This window comes from Dendropsophus ebraccatus, chromosome 9 (genome assembly GCF_027789765.1).
Source record: "Dendropsophus ebraccatus isolate aDenEbr1 chromosome 9, aDenEbr1.pat, whole genome shotgun sequence".
Lineage (NCBI taxonomy): Eukaryota > Metazoa > Chordata > Amphibia > Anura > Hylidae > Dendropsophus > Dendropsophus ebraccatus.
The window spans coordinates 43512128-43528363 of NC_091462.1; the positions used below are offsets into that span (position 1 = coordinate 43512128).

At 41.8% G+C, this 16236-nt stretch overlaps 1 protein-coding gene across 3 annotated transcripts in view; it reads left to right on the top strand.

Moving 5' to 3' along the window:
• AGAP1 (ArfGAP with GTPase domain, ankyrin repeat and PH domain 1) overlaps nt 1-16236 on the top strand; it is a 308008-nt gene that overhangs the window by 154657 nt on the left and 137115 nt on the right. For all 3 annotated transcript variants that reach the window (XM_069983136.1, XM_069983137.1, XM_069983135.1), the window contains one exon: nt 13464-13522. In XM_069983136.1, the coding sequence (XP_069839237.1) occupies nt 13464-13522 (59 nt within the window). The remainder of the gene's footprint in view (nt 1-13463; nt 13523-16236) is intronic.

The window sequence follows — 16236 nt, forward strand, 5'->3', positions numbered from 1 at the left end:
TACAGTATGTCCGCTGTCATTGAATGTAACATGTTATACTGTTTATTGTCCTCAGGCAGAAGTCCTGAGAACTATGTAACAGGTAACAAGCTCAATTTACATGAACTGACATTCACATCTATGGTGGTTACTCATGTGAACTCTCTTTCCCCCCTTCCTTCCCCTCTTCTAATCCCTTGTCCACAATGCCGGCACGTTGTGGGATTGAGGCTGTAGAAACAGAAGTAAAACAAACAGTCATTGATCTTGGCGCACATAGAGATGGCACATGCTTCTGTCATTGTATCAGTATACATTAAAGCACTCCTGTATCACTGTGTCTGCACCGGATATATTCTAATTAGAGATGAGAGAACCTCGAGCATGCTCGAGTCCATCCGAACCCAATCGTTCGGCATTTGATTAGCTGGGGCTGCTGAAGTTGGATAAAGCTCTAAGGTTGTCTGGAAAACATGGATACAGCCAATGACTATATCCATGTTTTCCACATAGCCTTAGGCTTTATCCAACTTCAGCAGCCACTGTTAATCAAATGCCGAACGATCAGGTTCGGATGGACTCGAGCATGCTCCAGGTTCGCTTATCTCTACTTATATAATAGTGTGTGCGGCCTACAAATGTCACAAATAACTAGTTTTAGTTGAAAAAAAAAAACAAAAAGCCTTCTCTCAGTAACATGCCATATTGTTATGATCAGTGGATTACAGGTATGTATGTGCACTAGGAGCTTGTTCTTTTGCACATAGGGAGCTGTGCACTACTTGTTGGCAGCCGTCCTGAGGCGAGCCATTGTTACCCTCGCCGCTGTGTGTTGCAGGCGGAGCATACTTTTTGTTTCCAAGGGGTAAAGGTGCAGATTAGTTGTATCAGAACAAGGTGGATTCTTGGCGCTGCCAGTCCTGAGATATTTCAGGAATGCATTGTGTGTGCACAACACTCCGAGCTGTACGGACACACTACCGTGTACAAACGTCACACACAAACATATTCTGGGAAAATGCTGGTAAATGATTGAAAGAAAGTTGCTTCTTCAAAGAGAAAGCCATCAAACATCTGGGCATGGCCTCTGTCCATATGCACCTGTATTACAGTTCTTATACATCTTATATATCAGTCATGTATTGCTTGTCATACTTACAGGATTGGGCACAGCGGGGCAGGTTTACTAATCCTGTGTGACACCTAGCATAAAGGTACACTAAATGGTCTAGGTAAACGGACCAAAAACTTTTAAAAAAATGACTCACTAAAAGAAGTCCCTTGCACTTAGTTTTACCAATGTAACATTAAAGGACAACTCCGGTGAAAATGTTTGTACCAGTAATTGAAACACATTACAAAGTTATATCTTTTTGTAATGTGCTTTAGGGTACAAACACACACACTGTATACGCAGCGTATTTACTGCTGCGATACGTAGCAAATATGCAGCAGATACGCAGCAGATTAGATCTAAATAACAGAACACAGCATCAAGTCTTCACCATCAAATCTGCTGCAGATCTGCTGCGTATCTGCTGCATATACGGTGTGTGTTTGTACCCTAAGGGTACAAACCCACTTAACGTATTTGTTGCGTGAATCAGTCTTAAAAATAAGCAGGCAAAACGCAGGTTGGCTTTATACAATTGTTCTGTGTTAAAATACGCAATTGCGTATTTTTGAAGCATGAAGCTACATGCGTTTTTCGCACAGGTTGTTAACAACTGATGCTTTGCTAACAACAAGCTTCATGCTTCAAAAATACGCAATTGCGTATTTTAACGCAGAACAATCGTATAAAGCCAACCTGCGTTTTGCCTGCTTATTTTTAAGACCGATTCACGCAGCAAATACGTCAAGTGGGTTTGTACCCTTAGGGTGCGTTCACACCTACAGGATCTGCAGCAGATTTGATGCTGTGTTCAGTTATTTAAATTAAATCTGCTGCAGAAAATCAGCTGTAGATCCTGTAGGTGTGAACGCACCATTAGGGTACAAACACACGCAGCAGATACGCAGCAGATTTGATACTGTGTTCAGTTATTTAGATCTAATCTGCTGCGTATCTGCTGCGTATCTCATCAGTAAATACGCAGCGTATAAGCCGTGTGTGTTTGTACCCTTAGGGTGCGTTTACACAGAAAGATTTATCTGACAGATTTTGGAACCCAAAGCCGGGAATGGATTTGAAAAGAGGATAGATCCCAGTCTTTCCTTTATGACATGATCCCTGTTTATAGTCTGTTCCTGGTATTGGCTTCAAAGATCTGTCCGATAAATCTGTCTGTGTAAACGCACCATAAGTCACCTATATGCACCCTTCCCCCACCCCCATTGTTTTGTTTCAGTCACCGGAGTTGTCCTTTAGGGTACAAACACACACGGCATATATGCTGCGTATTTACTGCTGCGATACGCAGCAGATTAGATCTAAATAGCTGAACACAGTATCAAATCTGCTGCGTATCTGCTGTGTGTGTTTGTACCCTTAGGGTGCTAACACACACGACCGATACGCAGCAGATTTGATGGTGCAGATTTGATGCCGTTCAGTTATTTACATCAAATCTGCTGCGTATCGCAGCAGAAAATTCACTACGATACGGTGTGTGTGTTAGCACCCTTAAACCACACGTGAATGTATACATTTTTCCATTAAATTCATTGAGTGAAAACAACACTTTGTACTATTTTACAGCCATAAGGCTGCTGTAACACACACCAGTTTTTAAGAACTAATTTTTCAGCCAAAACCCAAAGTGGATCTAGCAGGAAGGAGAAGTATACTGTACGTCCTTTCTTTATATTTCACATTCTTTTTGAATCTCTTCTAAGGACGCATTCACACTTTCCACAAATACAGTCTGTGCATGTAAGATGTGCAATGTAAGCTTTTCCCGGCATCCTGGGAGGAGTGGTAGGGAGCGGAGCAATGCTAAAAAGGCTGCGGGATCGGAGAGCGGAGCGCTAATCAAACAAATCGCATCGCTTCATTGAGATCAGCGATTTGAAGCCACTCCTTGCTTTTTCTAAAAACACTGACCAGTATACTGCATGTAAACTAGCCTAAGGGTAGGGCTGAGTTTTTGCATTCTATTAACATAACCGTTTGATGGGGGGGGGGGGGGGGGGACTGTGAAGTTGTGTGCATCCATTTTTTCCATTGATTTATTAACAGTAGCATAGTTGACTACGTTTTTATATAAAGTTTCTGAACGGCAGTGTGAACCCAGCCTTACAACAAATGCCGGAAGCTTCCTAAGAAGAATGCAACATTTTTAGTTATTTCTTTCTGTGTTTTCTTGGCTATAGATTGTAGCACCTTTGTTATTGCCGGACCCTTCCTGCGGGTGGGGGGGAGACTCTCTGTAATCTCCTGATTTGATGTCATGGTGATCAGCTGATGTCATGGAGATCTGCACATGTGCTGCACTGACAGCGCCGGCCCTGGGGGGGATAGTGCGGCAGGCTTAATTAATGAGTGGCCCCAGGTTGGACGCTGCAGCTGCAAGTACTGTCAGATCTACGTTATATACCCCAGAGGAGGAGGAGGTGGGGGAGGTTGAGACGGAGGTTTATGGTGACACACACTAAATGTGTTTCCATTGTAATGTTTTCTGCTTCTGGCTTTTGTCTGGGTAACACATGGGAGCTGGGAGTTTGTAAATGACAGCTCTAGATTATTGCCCCTCCTGTCAGACAGGTCACTGGGGGCAGCTGTACAGTCCCTCCCTGCAAGGGCTGCTTGTCTGCATAAGAACAATAACCCTTTCATTTCCACGTGTCTGATTTACAGTCAGGCTGTAGTGTGGCCTCAGCTGCACAAGGGTTAACACGCTGACATTGTTGACTTTGTTTCATGGGAGGTTGAAACACTTTAGGGATCATAAAGGCCGTATAAAGAAAAATCGATAATGGCGCCTATTGAAACCAGTTACCTTCTTTAGATAATCGGGTTTACATGACAAATGGCTGTATGAACATGGTTACATACGAATAACCCAGTGTTATAAAGCAGCCTCGGCCAGTTCTTTCAGTGGAGCCAGTGTATCCGTGCTTACACACAGGGCTGACACGCTGCCGATTTGTAGTGGATTTTCCCAATTTACTTCAATAGGAAAGTCAATAGCCACAACACATCTGCAGCATGTCAGTCCTGTGTGAAAGCAGCCCTATAGGTGATCACAATTCCTGCAGCAAAAATGAGAGATTAAGGATGTCATGTCTTCAAAAAACCATTCTTGATGATGTGCCTTAGTACTAGATATCCAGGAGGTCCAGCGGGGGAGGCTGATTCATTATATTTCCATGCAGGTTATAAAACAAAAAATAATAATAATTTACATCCCCATTTATCTCTGGTCTATTATAGTTGAATTGAATGTGCTTTTTATTATTGCCGTGACATATGGTTAGGTATTTGAATTACTCTCTTGGATTTTCCTATACTTTGCTTATCTATCACCATACAAGCCTATGAAACATCTGGACAGGCTGCATTGTATAGGTATAAGGAAGTAATAAGCACAACAGAATACCTTAAAAAGTTTTCTTGACATTTTTGACTTACGGTGTGATTGCCTTTTTTTGCCTTTGGTGTCTTTGAGACGAACAGAAGGATTCCATCAAAAACTAAAAAAAAAAGCCACACCCTCAGCATGCTGCATGCTGTGGCCGTGGCGCGGATGTTCATACAGTTTCCCCACTGCCGGCCTGTTGTTGATATATCATACCCGGTGGGGAAACAATCCAGGACAGCCATTCACCTTCCGTAAGTCGGCAAAATTTGCAGACGTATGGATTTTATATGCCATATTTTTTTCTCTTGGATTAGATGTTTGTGTGGCAAGTTAGAAAGTTTGGTGTGTCCTCTTGCATCTAGATTGCGGTATGAGATTGTCCCCTTTACAAAAACTGTGTTGGGTGGTTCTTTACCAATGGACCCCATTAACTTTATTTGGGATCCATCAGGTTCCAGTCTGTTTCTGTTTATTTAGCAGGATTTTAGCAGAAAATCAAATCGCTGCTTGTTCATAAATAGACAAATTGGGCCTTATTTACTAACAATGCGTCAATTCTAAGCTGTTATGCTGTTGGTTGTGTTTTTTATTTTTTATTTTTTTATTGCATCAAATTCATTAATGCAATATAAATCTGGACAGTTTTTCACAGTTTCTCCCAGCATCATGATTTATTATGGTGTTGGAAGCTCCCGCAACTTGGCTGTGTCAGTATACTAGCGCGAACTTTACAACTACTTGGATGCTCCCAACATCATAATTAATCATAATACTGGGAGGGTCCAGGTCCAGTCTGTGTACGGACAGAATTCTACAGACAAGTGAATGACCCCTAAGAGCTTACAATCTAAACCGTAGCTTGTCACAGGGTAGGTCAGGAATATAAATCAAGCTCAACCACATTCTTATTCATGTGTAATCTACTACCTGGAGGGGTTATGACTGCTTATTATGGTGCATGCATTTCAGTAGTTAGTAGAAACACAATTTCAAGCATTCCATATATTTAATATGAACCTTGACCAGAATTTGCATTTGTTGCTTTGACACTTCGTTTTAAACTATGCTAAAAGAATTAAAGTATAATGGTTTGCATCTTGGAAGGGTATCCTGTTACCTGCTTAGTGTGTACATGGCAGGTTAGGGACACTGACACACGGAGCATTTTTCACCATTTGTAGTATGTTCTTTTTATTTATTTTTTGTTGTGTTTCGTGTGGTGGTTTCCTATGCGCCAAAAGAAGGCTGCTTAAGGGTGCGTTCACACGTACAGGATCTGCAGCAGATTTGCTTTGAATCAAATCTGGGCCATCAAATCTGCTGCTGATCCTGTATGTGTGTATCTTCAAACTAATATCCAAAAAAATCTCTGTGTTTCACTGTACCACTGGACACCAGTTACTAATATGGCCCTCTTTAGCAGATCCTCAAGTTAAAGTGGTACTCCAGCAAAAATCTCTGGTGGCAGAAAGCACTAGAGATTAGTAATTTACTTCTATTAAAAAATTTCCAGCCTTCTAGTACTTATCAGCTGCTGTATGTCCTGCAGGAAGTGGTGTTTTCTTTTCAGTCTGGAGAGCAGGAGAGGTTTTCTATGGGGATTTGCTACTGCTCTGGACAGTTCCTGACACGGACACAGCGGCACTATGTCAGACTGGACAGAATACACCACTTTCTGCAGGACATACAGCAGATGAAGATGAGCAGTTCCATTGAAGTAATTGGAACACTCAACCTTAGGACAGGGGTGGTGCTGTTTTTGTACTGTGTTTCCCTGAAAATAAGACAGTGTCTTAATTTTTGTCTCCCAAAGATTTGCTAGGTCTTATTCTCAGGGGATGTCTTATTTTTCCTTGAAGAAGAATTCACGTCACATGCATAGCAATGACAGAGTGTACTGTATGGCGGCTTATGGCCACCAGGGGAGCTCACCACAGCATACTCTTACAGCACAGCAGGGACAGCATACTGTATAGCGGCAGGCGACGGGATAACGGCAGACTGTGTGCAGCTCTACATCTGGCGGTAGGGGACAACAGGGATGGCCACTTGATGCCTTGCCTGCACATTTATAAGTTACGTCCGTAAACATCGGGGTTGTCGGCAGGCGATGGTCTTCATGTCCAATGGTGGCAGCTAAAAGAATCACAGTTCTATGCCCTGGTGTTCTGTTCGGCAGCCATGCTTCCAAACAAAAACTTTGCTAGGCCTTACTTTCAGGGGAGGACTCATATTTAGCAACTCAGTAAAACCTCTACTAGGTCTTATTTTCAAGGAAATGGGTAGCTTTTATTTTCTTCTAATCCTGGATAATCACTTTAAAATGCAGCCACTGTGACTATCACACGTGCTAATGCTAAAATAGTGATATATAACACGAGTGAATCAGGGCTTAACATGTGTTAGTTATTTATCAGCTGGTGGTAACGTGTTTCATCTGTGGGACAGAGACGCCTTCATGTAACAAGTCATTTACTGTCACACTCTCTACATTAGGAACCTCTGTGTCAACAGAACAAGCTATTTTACGAGGTCAATGGAAACTTTAGGCCTTATTTTATTGGAACCAACACATGTGATCCATGTTTCCTGTGTCCCCTCTGGTGAGGTTTCTACTGACCAAATAGTTTTCTCCATCCTCGGGCCGATACACCGCATTTATTGACCACGTGTGACCGGGAGCAGCAGATGTTTCCCTACCAGTAAAGTCACGCCGCTCGGTCATTGTAGGACTGTAACATGAGGCCAAATGATATTTACCCAGTATGTGCGGCCTCAGATTGTCCGCTGTCATGATCCACCCACAGGCTGCAACTTCACGCTGGCCTTGTTCTTATCTTTTATTTGCAATACAAATAGAAGAGGACACACGTGTTACGACCAGTCTTGTGTGGTGCATTGGAGACTTTTTTTGCCTACTATTAATTACATCTCTAACTTTTTGGACTTTTTTTTTTTTTTTTTTCAAAGTACATTTCAAAATTGCTGTTTTGAATTATCTTTCTGTATTTGCTTTGTATTTTTGTCACCATGACATCTCCATGTGAATATATATAGGCTTTAAAAAGGCTGTCCAGGCAAAATTAACTTGTCCCCTAGGACAAGTAGGAGATCGCGGGGGGGGGGGGGGTGACCTTGTTTCCCCCGCCTATCTCCGTATCAGGCCTCCGGCCTCTTTGTTATGACTACAGCTGCAGGTACGGCACGTGACCACAGCTCTATTCATTTCTATGGAGCTGCCAGAAAGCGCTTTCCAGGCATACTTAACTCTTTTCGGCAGCTCCATATAAATGAATAGAGCCAGGAGACACAGGTCACGTGCCGTACCCACAGCTGTAGTCATAACAAAGAAGCTGGGGGCCTCATATGGAGATTTGGGGGGGTCTATAACCTCCATATTATCATAATTTAGATCTATCATTGCTAAGATCTGAACTTGACCTGAACTACTTCCTCTGTACTGTGTATGCCTGGCACAGAAGCTGTTCATATCTTCATACCCTTCAGCTGTTTTAGTACTGTTAGATTATCTAATGTTTATTGGGGTCCAACTCCTCCACAATGCCTGGTATCAGTGGAAAGAATGGTCAGGCGTTCAATTTATTCCCACAGAACATAAGTCCCTGTCAGAGGTGTTTGGCAGCAGCTTATTGAAAACACATGCTGTGTGTGTATGTATGTGATGCAATAAATATCTGACCGCTAGCTAAAGCAGTGCTTCTCAACTCCAGGTCATGTTGGAGGATTTCTTTAGCATTTCACAGGTGATATAATTATATAAGTGCAATGGGTATTATCACAGGTGTTCTTTGTATGGCATATCCTCGTAAAAAATGACCTGTTGGTGACCATGAGGACTATAATTGAGAAGCACTGATCTTAAAGGGGTTGTCCAGCAAAAATCTTTTTCTTTTAAATCAACTGGTGTCAGAAAGTTATATAGATTTGTAATTTACTTCTATTTAAAAATCTCAAGTCTTCCCATACTTATCAGCTGCAGTATGTCCCGCAGGAAGTATTGCTTTATTTATATTCGGATACAGTGCTCTCTGCTGCCACCACTGTCCATGTCAGGAACTCTCCTGAGCAGGAGAGGTTTTCTATGGGGATTGCTATAGAAAGCCTCTCCTACTCTGGAGAGTTCCTGTCTCGACCAGAGATGTCAGCAGAGAGCACTGTGTCTGAATGTAAATAAAACAACATTTCCTGCAGGACATACAGCAGTTGATAAGTATGGGAAGACTTTAGATTTGTAATTTGCTTCTATTTAAAAATCTCTATAACTTTCTGACACCAGTTGATTTGAAAGAAAAAGATTTTTGCTGGACAACCCCTTTAAGCGTATGGACACTTATTTTTTTCTTTGGTCGGTTGTGAGATCACTTCTATTATAGCACAGCCCCTGTTTAGAGTGTGTGATTGTCTGCTGATAATTATTCTTATGGCCACACAAATCTTATCATCCACTGAAAAACCAGTCTTTTAGGCCCTTTTCCCACATGCTGAGGAACGAATTTAGCCAAAACGTATATAGTCACTTGTTCACCAGTAGCTGCACAATATTGCAGAGAATCCAGGCAGCATTGCACATATCAGCAACGTCTCAGGGCCCTTTTACACAGAAAGATTATCTGACAGATTATCTGACAAAGATTTGAAGCCAAAGCCAGGAACAGACTATAAACAGAAATCAGGTCATAAAGGAAAGCCTGAGATTTCTCCTCTTTTCAAATCCAGTCCTGGTTTTGGCTTCAAATCTTTGGCAGATAATCTGTCAGATAATCTTTCTGTGTAAAAGGGCCCTCAGTCACTTGTTTTCCTCGCCCTGCACAGGGTTATGATCCGCCCGTTTGGCCAGTAATCGCCCCATGTAAAAAGGCCCTTAGTGTAGATGAGGCAATGTGAAAGCCTTGTGCCTCTGGATTGTTGTTATTTCAGCGTTCCCAGGGAATTGTTAGGAGCGTGGAATACCTGATTGATGTTCTATAATGAGTCTATACTTATGCCGCTCACTGCTGATCTAAAAAGACGAGCCAGGATCAAAGGCAAGGGTTTTTTTTTCCCCCTTCATCTTCCTTTAGCCTATTTTGCTCTTTCTATGGTCTGGAAGAATTGTCTGTCTTTTAACCCTTCCTAATGTGGTATACAGTAGTTGACCTACATGCCTGTTTCAGACCAGAGTGCTTATGTTAGTGCCAACCTTGTATGAAGAATAATTTTGGCCTCTTGGGAGAACCATCTTTGCAATCTGTGTTTAGTGATGAGGAAGTGGTTCATTCACGGTCTTTGGTCTTTGTTGCGGTGCATGAAAGCCATTCTAGCTCCTCTTGATTCCCTGTTTTCGCCCCATCTCCCTAGCACAGTATGCTCATTGACTGTGTTATGGACCCCCTCCCTGTGCACCGCATTGCCACAGTCTTTATAGGAAGGTCTGTATGGGAGATCTGAATATCAGCCTGAAGAGAAATGAATGCCTTTTTACTTTATTAGCACTTTAGTCTTGTGGATGCTCGGTGAGTGCTCCAGGGAGATCATATCGCAGCCATGTCTGGGCCAGAGTCTGCAGAGCAGCCTGACCTGGGGGAGGGAGGTGGAAGCGAGGGATCTGGAGAAGAGGACTCAATCTGTCAGAGCCCACTCCCCACCCTACTCTTTGAAGACAGGATGAGAATATCCCCTGCTCTCATAGCCACCAGTAAATGTAATAATGTTAGTGATCAAAAAGACAACAGGAGACTGGATGAATGAGACAAATATACAGGTCTGAAGCCTTGTTTCATGGAAAGCTGTCGTGACACCTGCACCAATTTGTCAAGAGTGTGCACTGAATGTTGTAAGAGCTTGTTTTGCTTTTACGGTAGTTGACCTACTATTACTTAAGCCGTAGCCATGTTTACACGCTGCCATTCTTCTTATACTTAAGGCCCTATTACACTAAGAGACAGCATTACTTGGCCGATTACCGATCGTTCAGGCCGATAATCATTTAGTGTAATAGCGCATGTTGACAGGCAACGATCCGCCGACATGCATCATGTCAGCTGGTTGTGTTCTTTCAACATGCTGAAAGATCACTGTGTGTGTCTGAAGCAGGAGCAATGGCAGCAGAACACCACTGACTTCAGTGGGCAGCCCAAACAATCAAAGGATTGTTTGGGTGGTCCCTTGCGCTCCTCCCCTGGAAAGTCGTGCCTCGTGATACGCTATATAGTTATCTAAAGGTTGTTCTAAGATAGGTATCTGTATGCACAAATCTTTTATAGGAACAGGAACTTTTTTCAAATTGCAGATCTTGATAATAAGGATACTGTTCTAATCACTATAAGATTTCTATAATGCATCTGATTCTTAAAGAAACCAGAAGCATAAAATAGCTGTTGGCTGAATGTTCATTCTACCAGCAGCTGTCCCTCCTGATTCCCTCATATACATGAACGCTCGGCTTGACATGTGTTGTGAATAGGCAGAGGAGGATAGGTTGTCTTCCCAAGAACAAAGGTATTGCACAGTTGAAATTTAATATGCCTCATTATTCTTTCCTCCAACATCATTTGGGGAGAGCTGAAAGACCCCCATATACATGTTAGGGGAAATTTACACTTTGGGCATGTATCATAAGGAAATGACCTGTTGTTTAAATCGAACTTTTAGGTTAAATATATTTTTATAAAGAATTTTTAAGGATTTTTTTTTTTCAATTTTATTTTAATTTTACTATCTATTTTATTAATAATCCTGAAGTCTTCCAGTTTTCATTCTCACCACTAGACCTAAAGCTAAGTTTCCTATTCTGTCTGTGGTAAAAAGAGGTGGTCACTGGAAAGTGTTGTTTACAGCAGTATAATCACAGTTGACACCAGTGGATAGAGAAGACAATAACTGAAGCTCACAGCTCAGCCTCCCCTTCCCATGGAATTACCTCTTCAGTGTATGCTCAGTAATGTTTCCCATTTGTATCTTCTTCCTCTGGCCTTCCTAGTATAGGTATTGTAGTGGTGCTTACTGGCTTCTAATAAATGCTGCTTTGTGGATATGTTCTTTTAAATCCATTTGCATGTTGGAGGTCACACTACTTCCTACTAAGCCCTGCCCATTTTTTTTTTTATATTTTATAGAAAGTAATAAAAAGTTACAACAATGCAAGAATAATATCTCCCCCCCCCCCCTCCCCATGTCTATGAAAGCAATTCACCAACGTGTATAGGAGTCTTTAGGCTTAAGAATATTGAGCAGTCGGAACCAATTGGGGCACACTTATCAAAGACATTTTAGTATTCTTTTCTATGAACATTTCTTACACAATCCTTAGTAACCTCTCATAGTCTAAAACCTTTTAGGTCCTTATTAGACATAAGCGAACCTGAAGCACATTTGGGCTCGTCCGGACCCCAGCGTGCAACATTTGATTACCGGTGGCTGAAGAAGTTGAATGAAGCCCTAGGGAGTCCTGGAAAACATGGATACAGCCTATGGCTGGTAATCACATTATCGTTTGGTAAAACAATTATCGTTTGAATTTTCGCAATAACAATCGCACTTGTGTAAAAACAGCAAACGATCAAGCAACAAGCGAAAAATTGTTCATTATGATCTTTCAACATGTTCTCAAAAATTCGCAGATCGCTTCGTGTAAACAGTCTTTCGAAGATTCACCCTATGTGTTAGATGGGCTTAAGCGATCTTAAAAACTTTCGCAATAAGGATTTTCAAATAGATTTTTCTTACGATTTATTCATCTAAACGCTAATCATTATAAAAACCAAAACGTTTCTTGAAAATCGTTAAATGATCAATTGGGCGAATTATGGTCAAACAGACCATCAGGTTCACTCATCTCTAGTCCTTATGAAAGAGTTGTTCCTTGTTACAGCATAAGTTCAGGCTTAATGTTATGGTGATGGGAGATTCAGCCGGAGTGCTATACATAACCCCAGTCTTATACCAGTGCCTTGGTCCCATTAGCACAATTAGTTCTCAGGTATTGCTGCCAATTTCCGTCTGATGGATTTTAGTTTTTGTTCTCATCCCAATCAAAACTGGCCGCAGATCGGCGGCCACATCTTAGCAGTACGCACCTTGAAAGCAAACACACAAAGCCCTGACCTTGCAGTTGGATGCAAAGTGTTTGCTCATCATGTCTAATTTCGGCAACTTGTTCCTGTAATGTTTTAGTTAGTGTAAGTACAGATGTAGAATTTGCAGTGTAATGAAAGCGCCAGCAATGTTTTGTTTGGAGTTTGTTGCCGAGTTGGATAATGGGAAATCTACATTGCAGCCAGTAAGGAGGATGACTTGAATCCTGGAAGTGTTACAAAAGTCTATGGCTGCTCCAGCTGTGGATTTGGGACCGGACAGACATTGCTTTACTCATCTCTTCCAAGTGGGTGTGAGTGGAATAAGCCATGAGGGGATATTTCTTTTATCCACGCATATTAGCTATTGTGAGCAGTGGTGTGGGTAAACGTCTAGTTATTCTCTAACCATCAATATACAGTCAAGATGCCGACTGTTCTACTACTCTAATCATCTCCTGTTAATGCCTATTTGAGCGTGAGAAAAGTTCCCTTGATTTATGGTATAAACGGGCACCAATAAAGCCTTGGGTCTTCCATCTTGTATTAAATATTCTGGATAACTTAGCATTCACCTTGATGTTCGTGATTAGTGGGATTGTTTTCCCTAAGGCTTCTTAGTTATTGCATATTTTCATACATGCCACTTAGGGGTCGATGTTGTTTTACCATAATTCTTTGTGAAAAAGTGGAGCAGAGACAGGGTATGAAGTGGAAAAAATGCGCCCAGTGCCCCCCTTTTGTTGTAGCTGGAGGGCATTCTATAAATTAATTTTGCTATGAATGTTCATGTTTTATACGTATGCCTGTCTATACTGCTGCTTTGTCTCTATGTTATAGTGAACAACGTTCAATGTTTCTAACAGGCTATTGATGTTTTATTTTGCAGATGCCTTTGTAAATAGTCAGGAATGGACACTAAGCCGAGCTGTGCCCGAGCTCAAAGTGGTAAGTAACAAATCGTTTCAATGACTTAAATGTTATTATTTTGCATGAAGCTTTGTCCATCCATTAGATAAAAGGCATCTAGACCTGCCAGTTTTTGTGGGATTGGCCATAAATCTTATGTGTATGGGTAAGGGTTAATCATTTGGGATTTCAGGATGGACAATACGTTGTTTCTCCTAGTTTATCAAAATGGTACATGTTCTTTATAACTAGCAGATTGTCAGTGAAACCACAGTAAAAGCTTTGTGAAAGCAAGTTTCTAAGTGCGGTCTAGGCTGGGTTGAGGTTGCGCACAAAGCAGTGACATTTTTAAGTTGTTGCATTGGATAAATCAGCCGCCAAAGCAAATGTGACTATATACAGGAAGATTCGAAGTGTAAAAGCCAAAAAGTCGCAACATTTTTTATCTGCAACAACTGTACACAAAAAAGGCAAAATGATGAACTCTGCTCAAACACTTTAAAGTAGAGCTTCAAATGACACCTATCATTAAAAAAAACTGTTGACATTTCAAACTCTGAGCCCCTTCATTTGTGATCAGCATGAGGGTATGTGCACACTACGGAATCCAGGCGGATAACCCACTGCGGATTCCAGCGCTCGTGCCTGCTCGCATCTCCACCCATGCCATAGACTCCATTCTATGCACAGGCGGATTCCGCCGTCCGCCCAAAGAATGAACCTGTTCATTCTTGGGGCAGATGGCGGAATCTGCCTGACCATAGAATGGAGTCTATGGGACAGGTGGAGAGTGAAGCGGGAGCGTGCAGGGAAGAGCTGCGCAATGCGCGAGGAGTTCTCTAAGAATTTCGCTGTGTGCACATACCCTTAGAGTGTAGCATAAAGTGTATGGATTGTTCTAGAGCTGACTAGAAAGGAAGATACAGGAGTGCTTTTTTCACTTGGTTTGGATATATTGTGTGCTTTTTATCATGCTGTAACCTTTTTCTAGAGCTAAACTGACCAAACGTCTCCATGATCTGTATGTTGGTAAACATAACACCTACTGTACATTCCCCTATGTGATTAATGAGGACTGCTGGGGCTTTCAGTAGCTGGACAGTATATCTGTAGGGTAGGCTTTCATGATTATACATTGGTGAGTAAGGTATTAATTGTCCAGTGGGCTGAGGTTAACCCTTTATGATCTGTGTATGTAGATATATATGCAGCCTGAAAATGTTTAAAGGGGCTGTCCAGGATTCTAAAAAAAATAGTTACTCCCCCGCCCCCCCCCCCCCCCCCCCCCAAAAAAAAAAAAACAACAAAAAAAACATTGCCATACCTGCCCTTAGGTAGTGTGTGGTGGTAAAACTTTGCTCCATTTATGTCCATGAAACTGAGCTGCAATACCACACCAACTGAGTTTTTTGGAAAAAGCAACCCTTTAACTTGTGAAATAACAAGAAGGTATGCAATATATACTATATTTATCTTTTTATTGCGCTACTTATCCAGTGGGTGCTGGCAGCTTTGTGCAATGATTGGACTGTACTGCAATCAATACATGTTATGTGCCACATCTGTCAAACCAAATCCTCCCCCCCCCACACACACACTCACACACACACGCGACCAGATGTGCCGATTGGTGGTGATTTGTGTTGAGTGGAGAGGCCGATCACTCATCATTTGACCCCCAGTGGCTGCAGAAGTTGAATGCTGCCCTAGGCAGTCCTGGAAAACATTGATTCAGCCATGACTCTCATGACAGCGCTTCTATTACAATGTGTCCGGGACTTTAAAAAAACATGAAAATCACCATTCCTCTTTAAAAAAAATAAATCTAAACTTCAAAAAGAAAATACGGGTATGTTTGCACTAAGGAATCCACAGGAAATGGTTGAGGAAAGTTTTCTGCTTGAAATTCCTCTCACAGAATTTGATTAGAATGCAACCTAAATTCAAGCCTCATTGACTCCTATAGGATTCCTCTAACGAAATCGGCCCATGTCAATTCTTTAGGCGGAAAGCGAATCCACAGCTGAAAATTCTGCACCGTGAACAACATAGCGGAACACAATGGGGGAAAGCTATGTCCATATTTGAAGTGGAATCCCCAGCTATTTTCACGCAGATTCCGCTTGAAATTCCATGCGGATTTCTAAGTGTGAACATTAACCTCCATTGTTACAACTGCTGTTTTGTCACATCACATGCCAGAAAACATGAAGTAAACCCATCTACCCCAATATGGTACCAATAAAAACTACAGCTAGTGCATCCGTTTACTGTATTGAGCTGGTTGATGCCTTCAGACCAGTGAACATCAGACACTTGAAATCTTTTCCAGAAGAATTAAAAGCTTCTAGGTCAGCCAGGGAGCAGTCCATGTGAAGCTGGCACGGGGATCGGGCTCACTTGTAATTCCGGTGTTTTACAGAAGTTTGTGAGAGCATTAATTGTTGTAGACTGCTTCACATACGGTATAATAAAATCCGGGATCTGACTGTAATGGACTAAGCCTGGGACCTCTGCTGTGTGCTGCAGTATTTGTCAACCTTTTATTGTATTGTTTTATTTCTGTAGACTGGTGATTATTTGCAGATGGAACATAACTAATCTTCTCACTCTTGCTTAGTGGCTATTTCATTACATTGGAAAGCTAATGTGATCCAGGAGCCAGGAAAAAGCTGTTTTCATGCGGATCTATGGAAAGTATGGCTAGATGGCTGTAGCTCCCAGGCTTGGTAGAGGATTTATGTGACTGCATC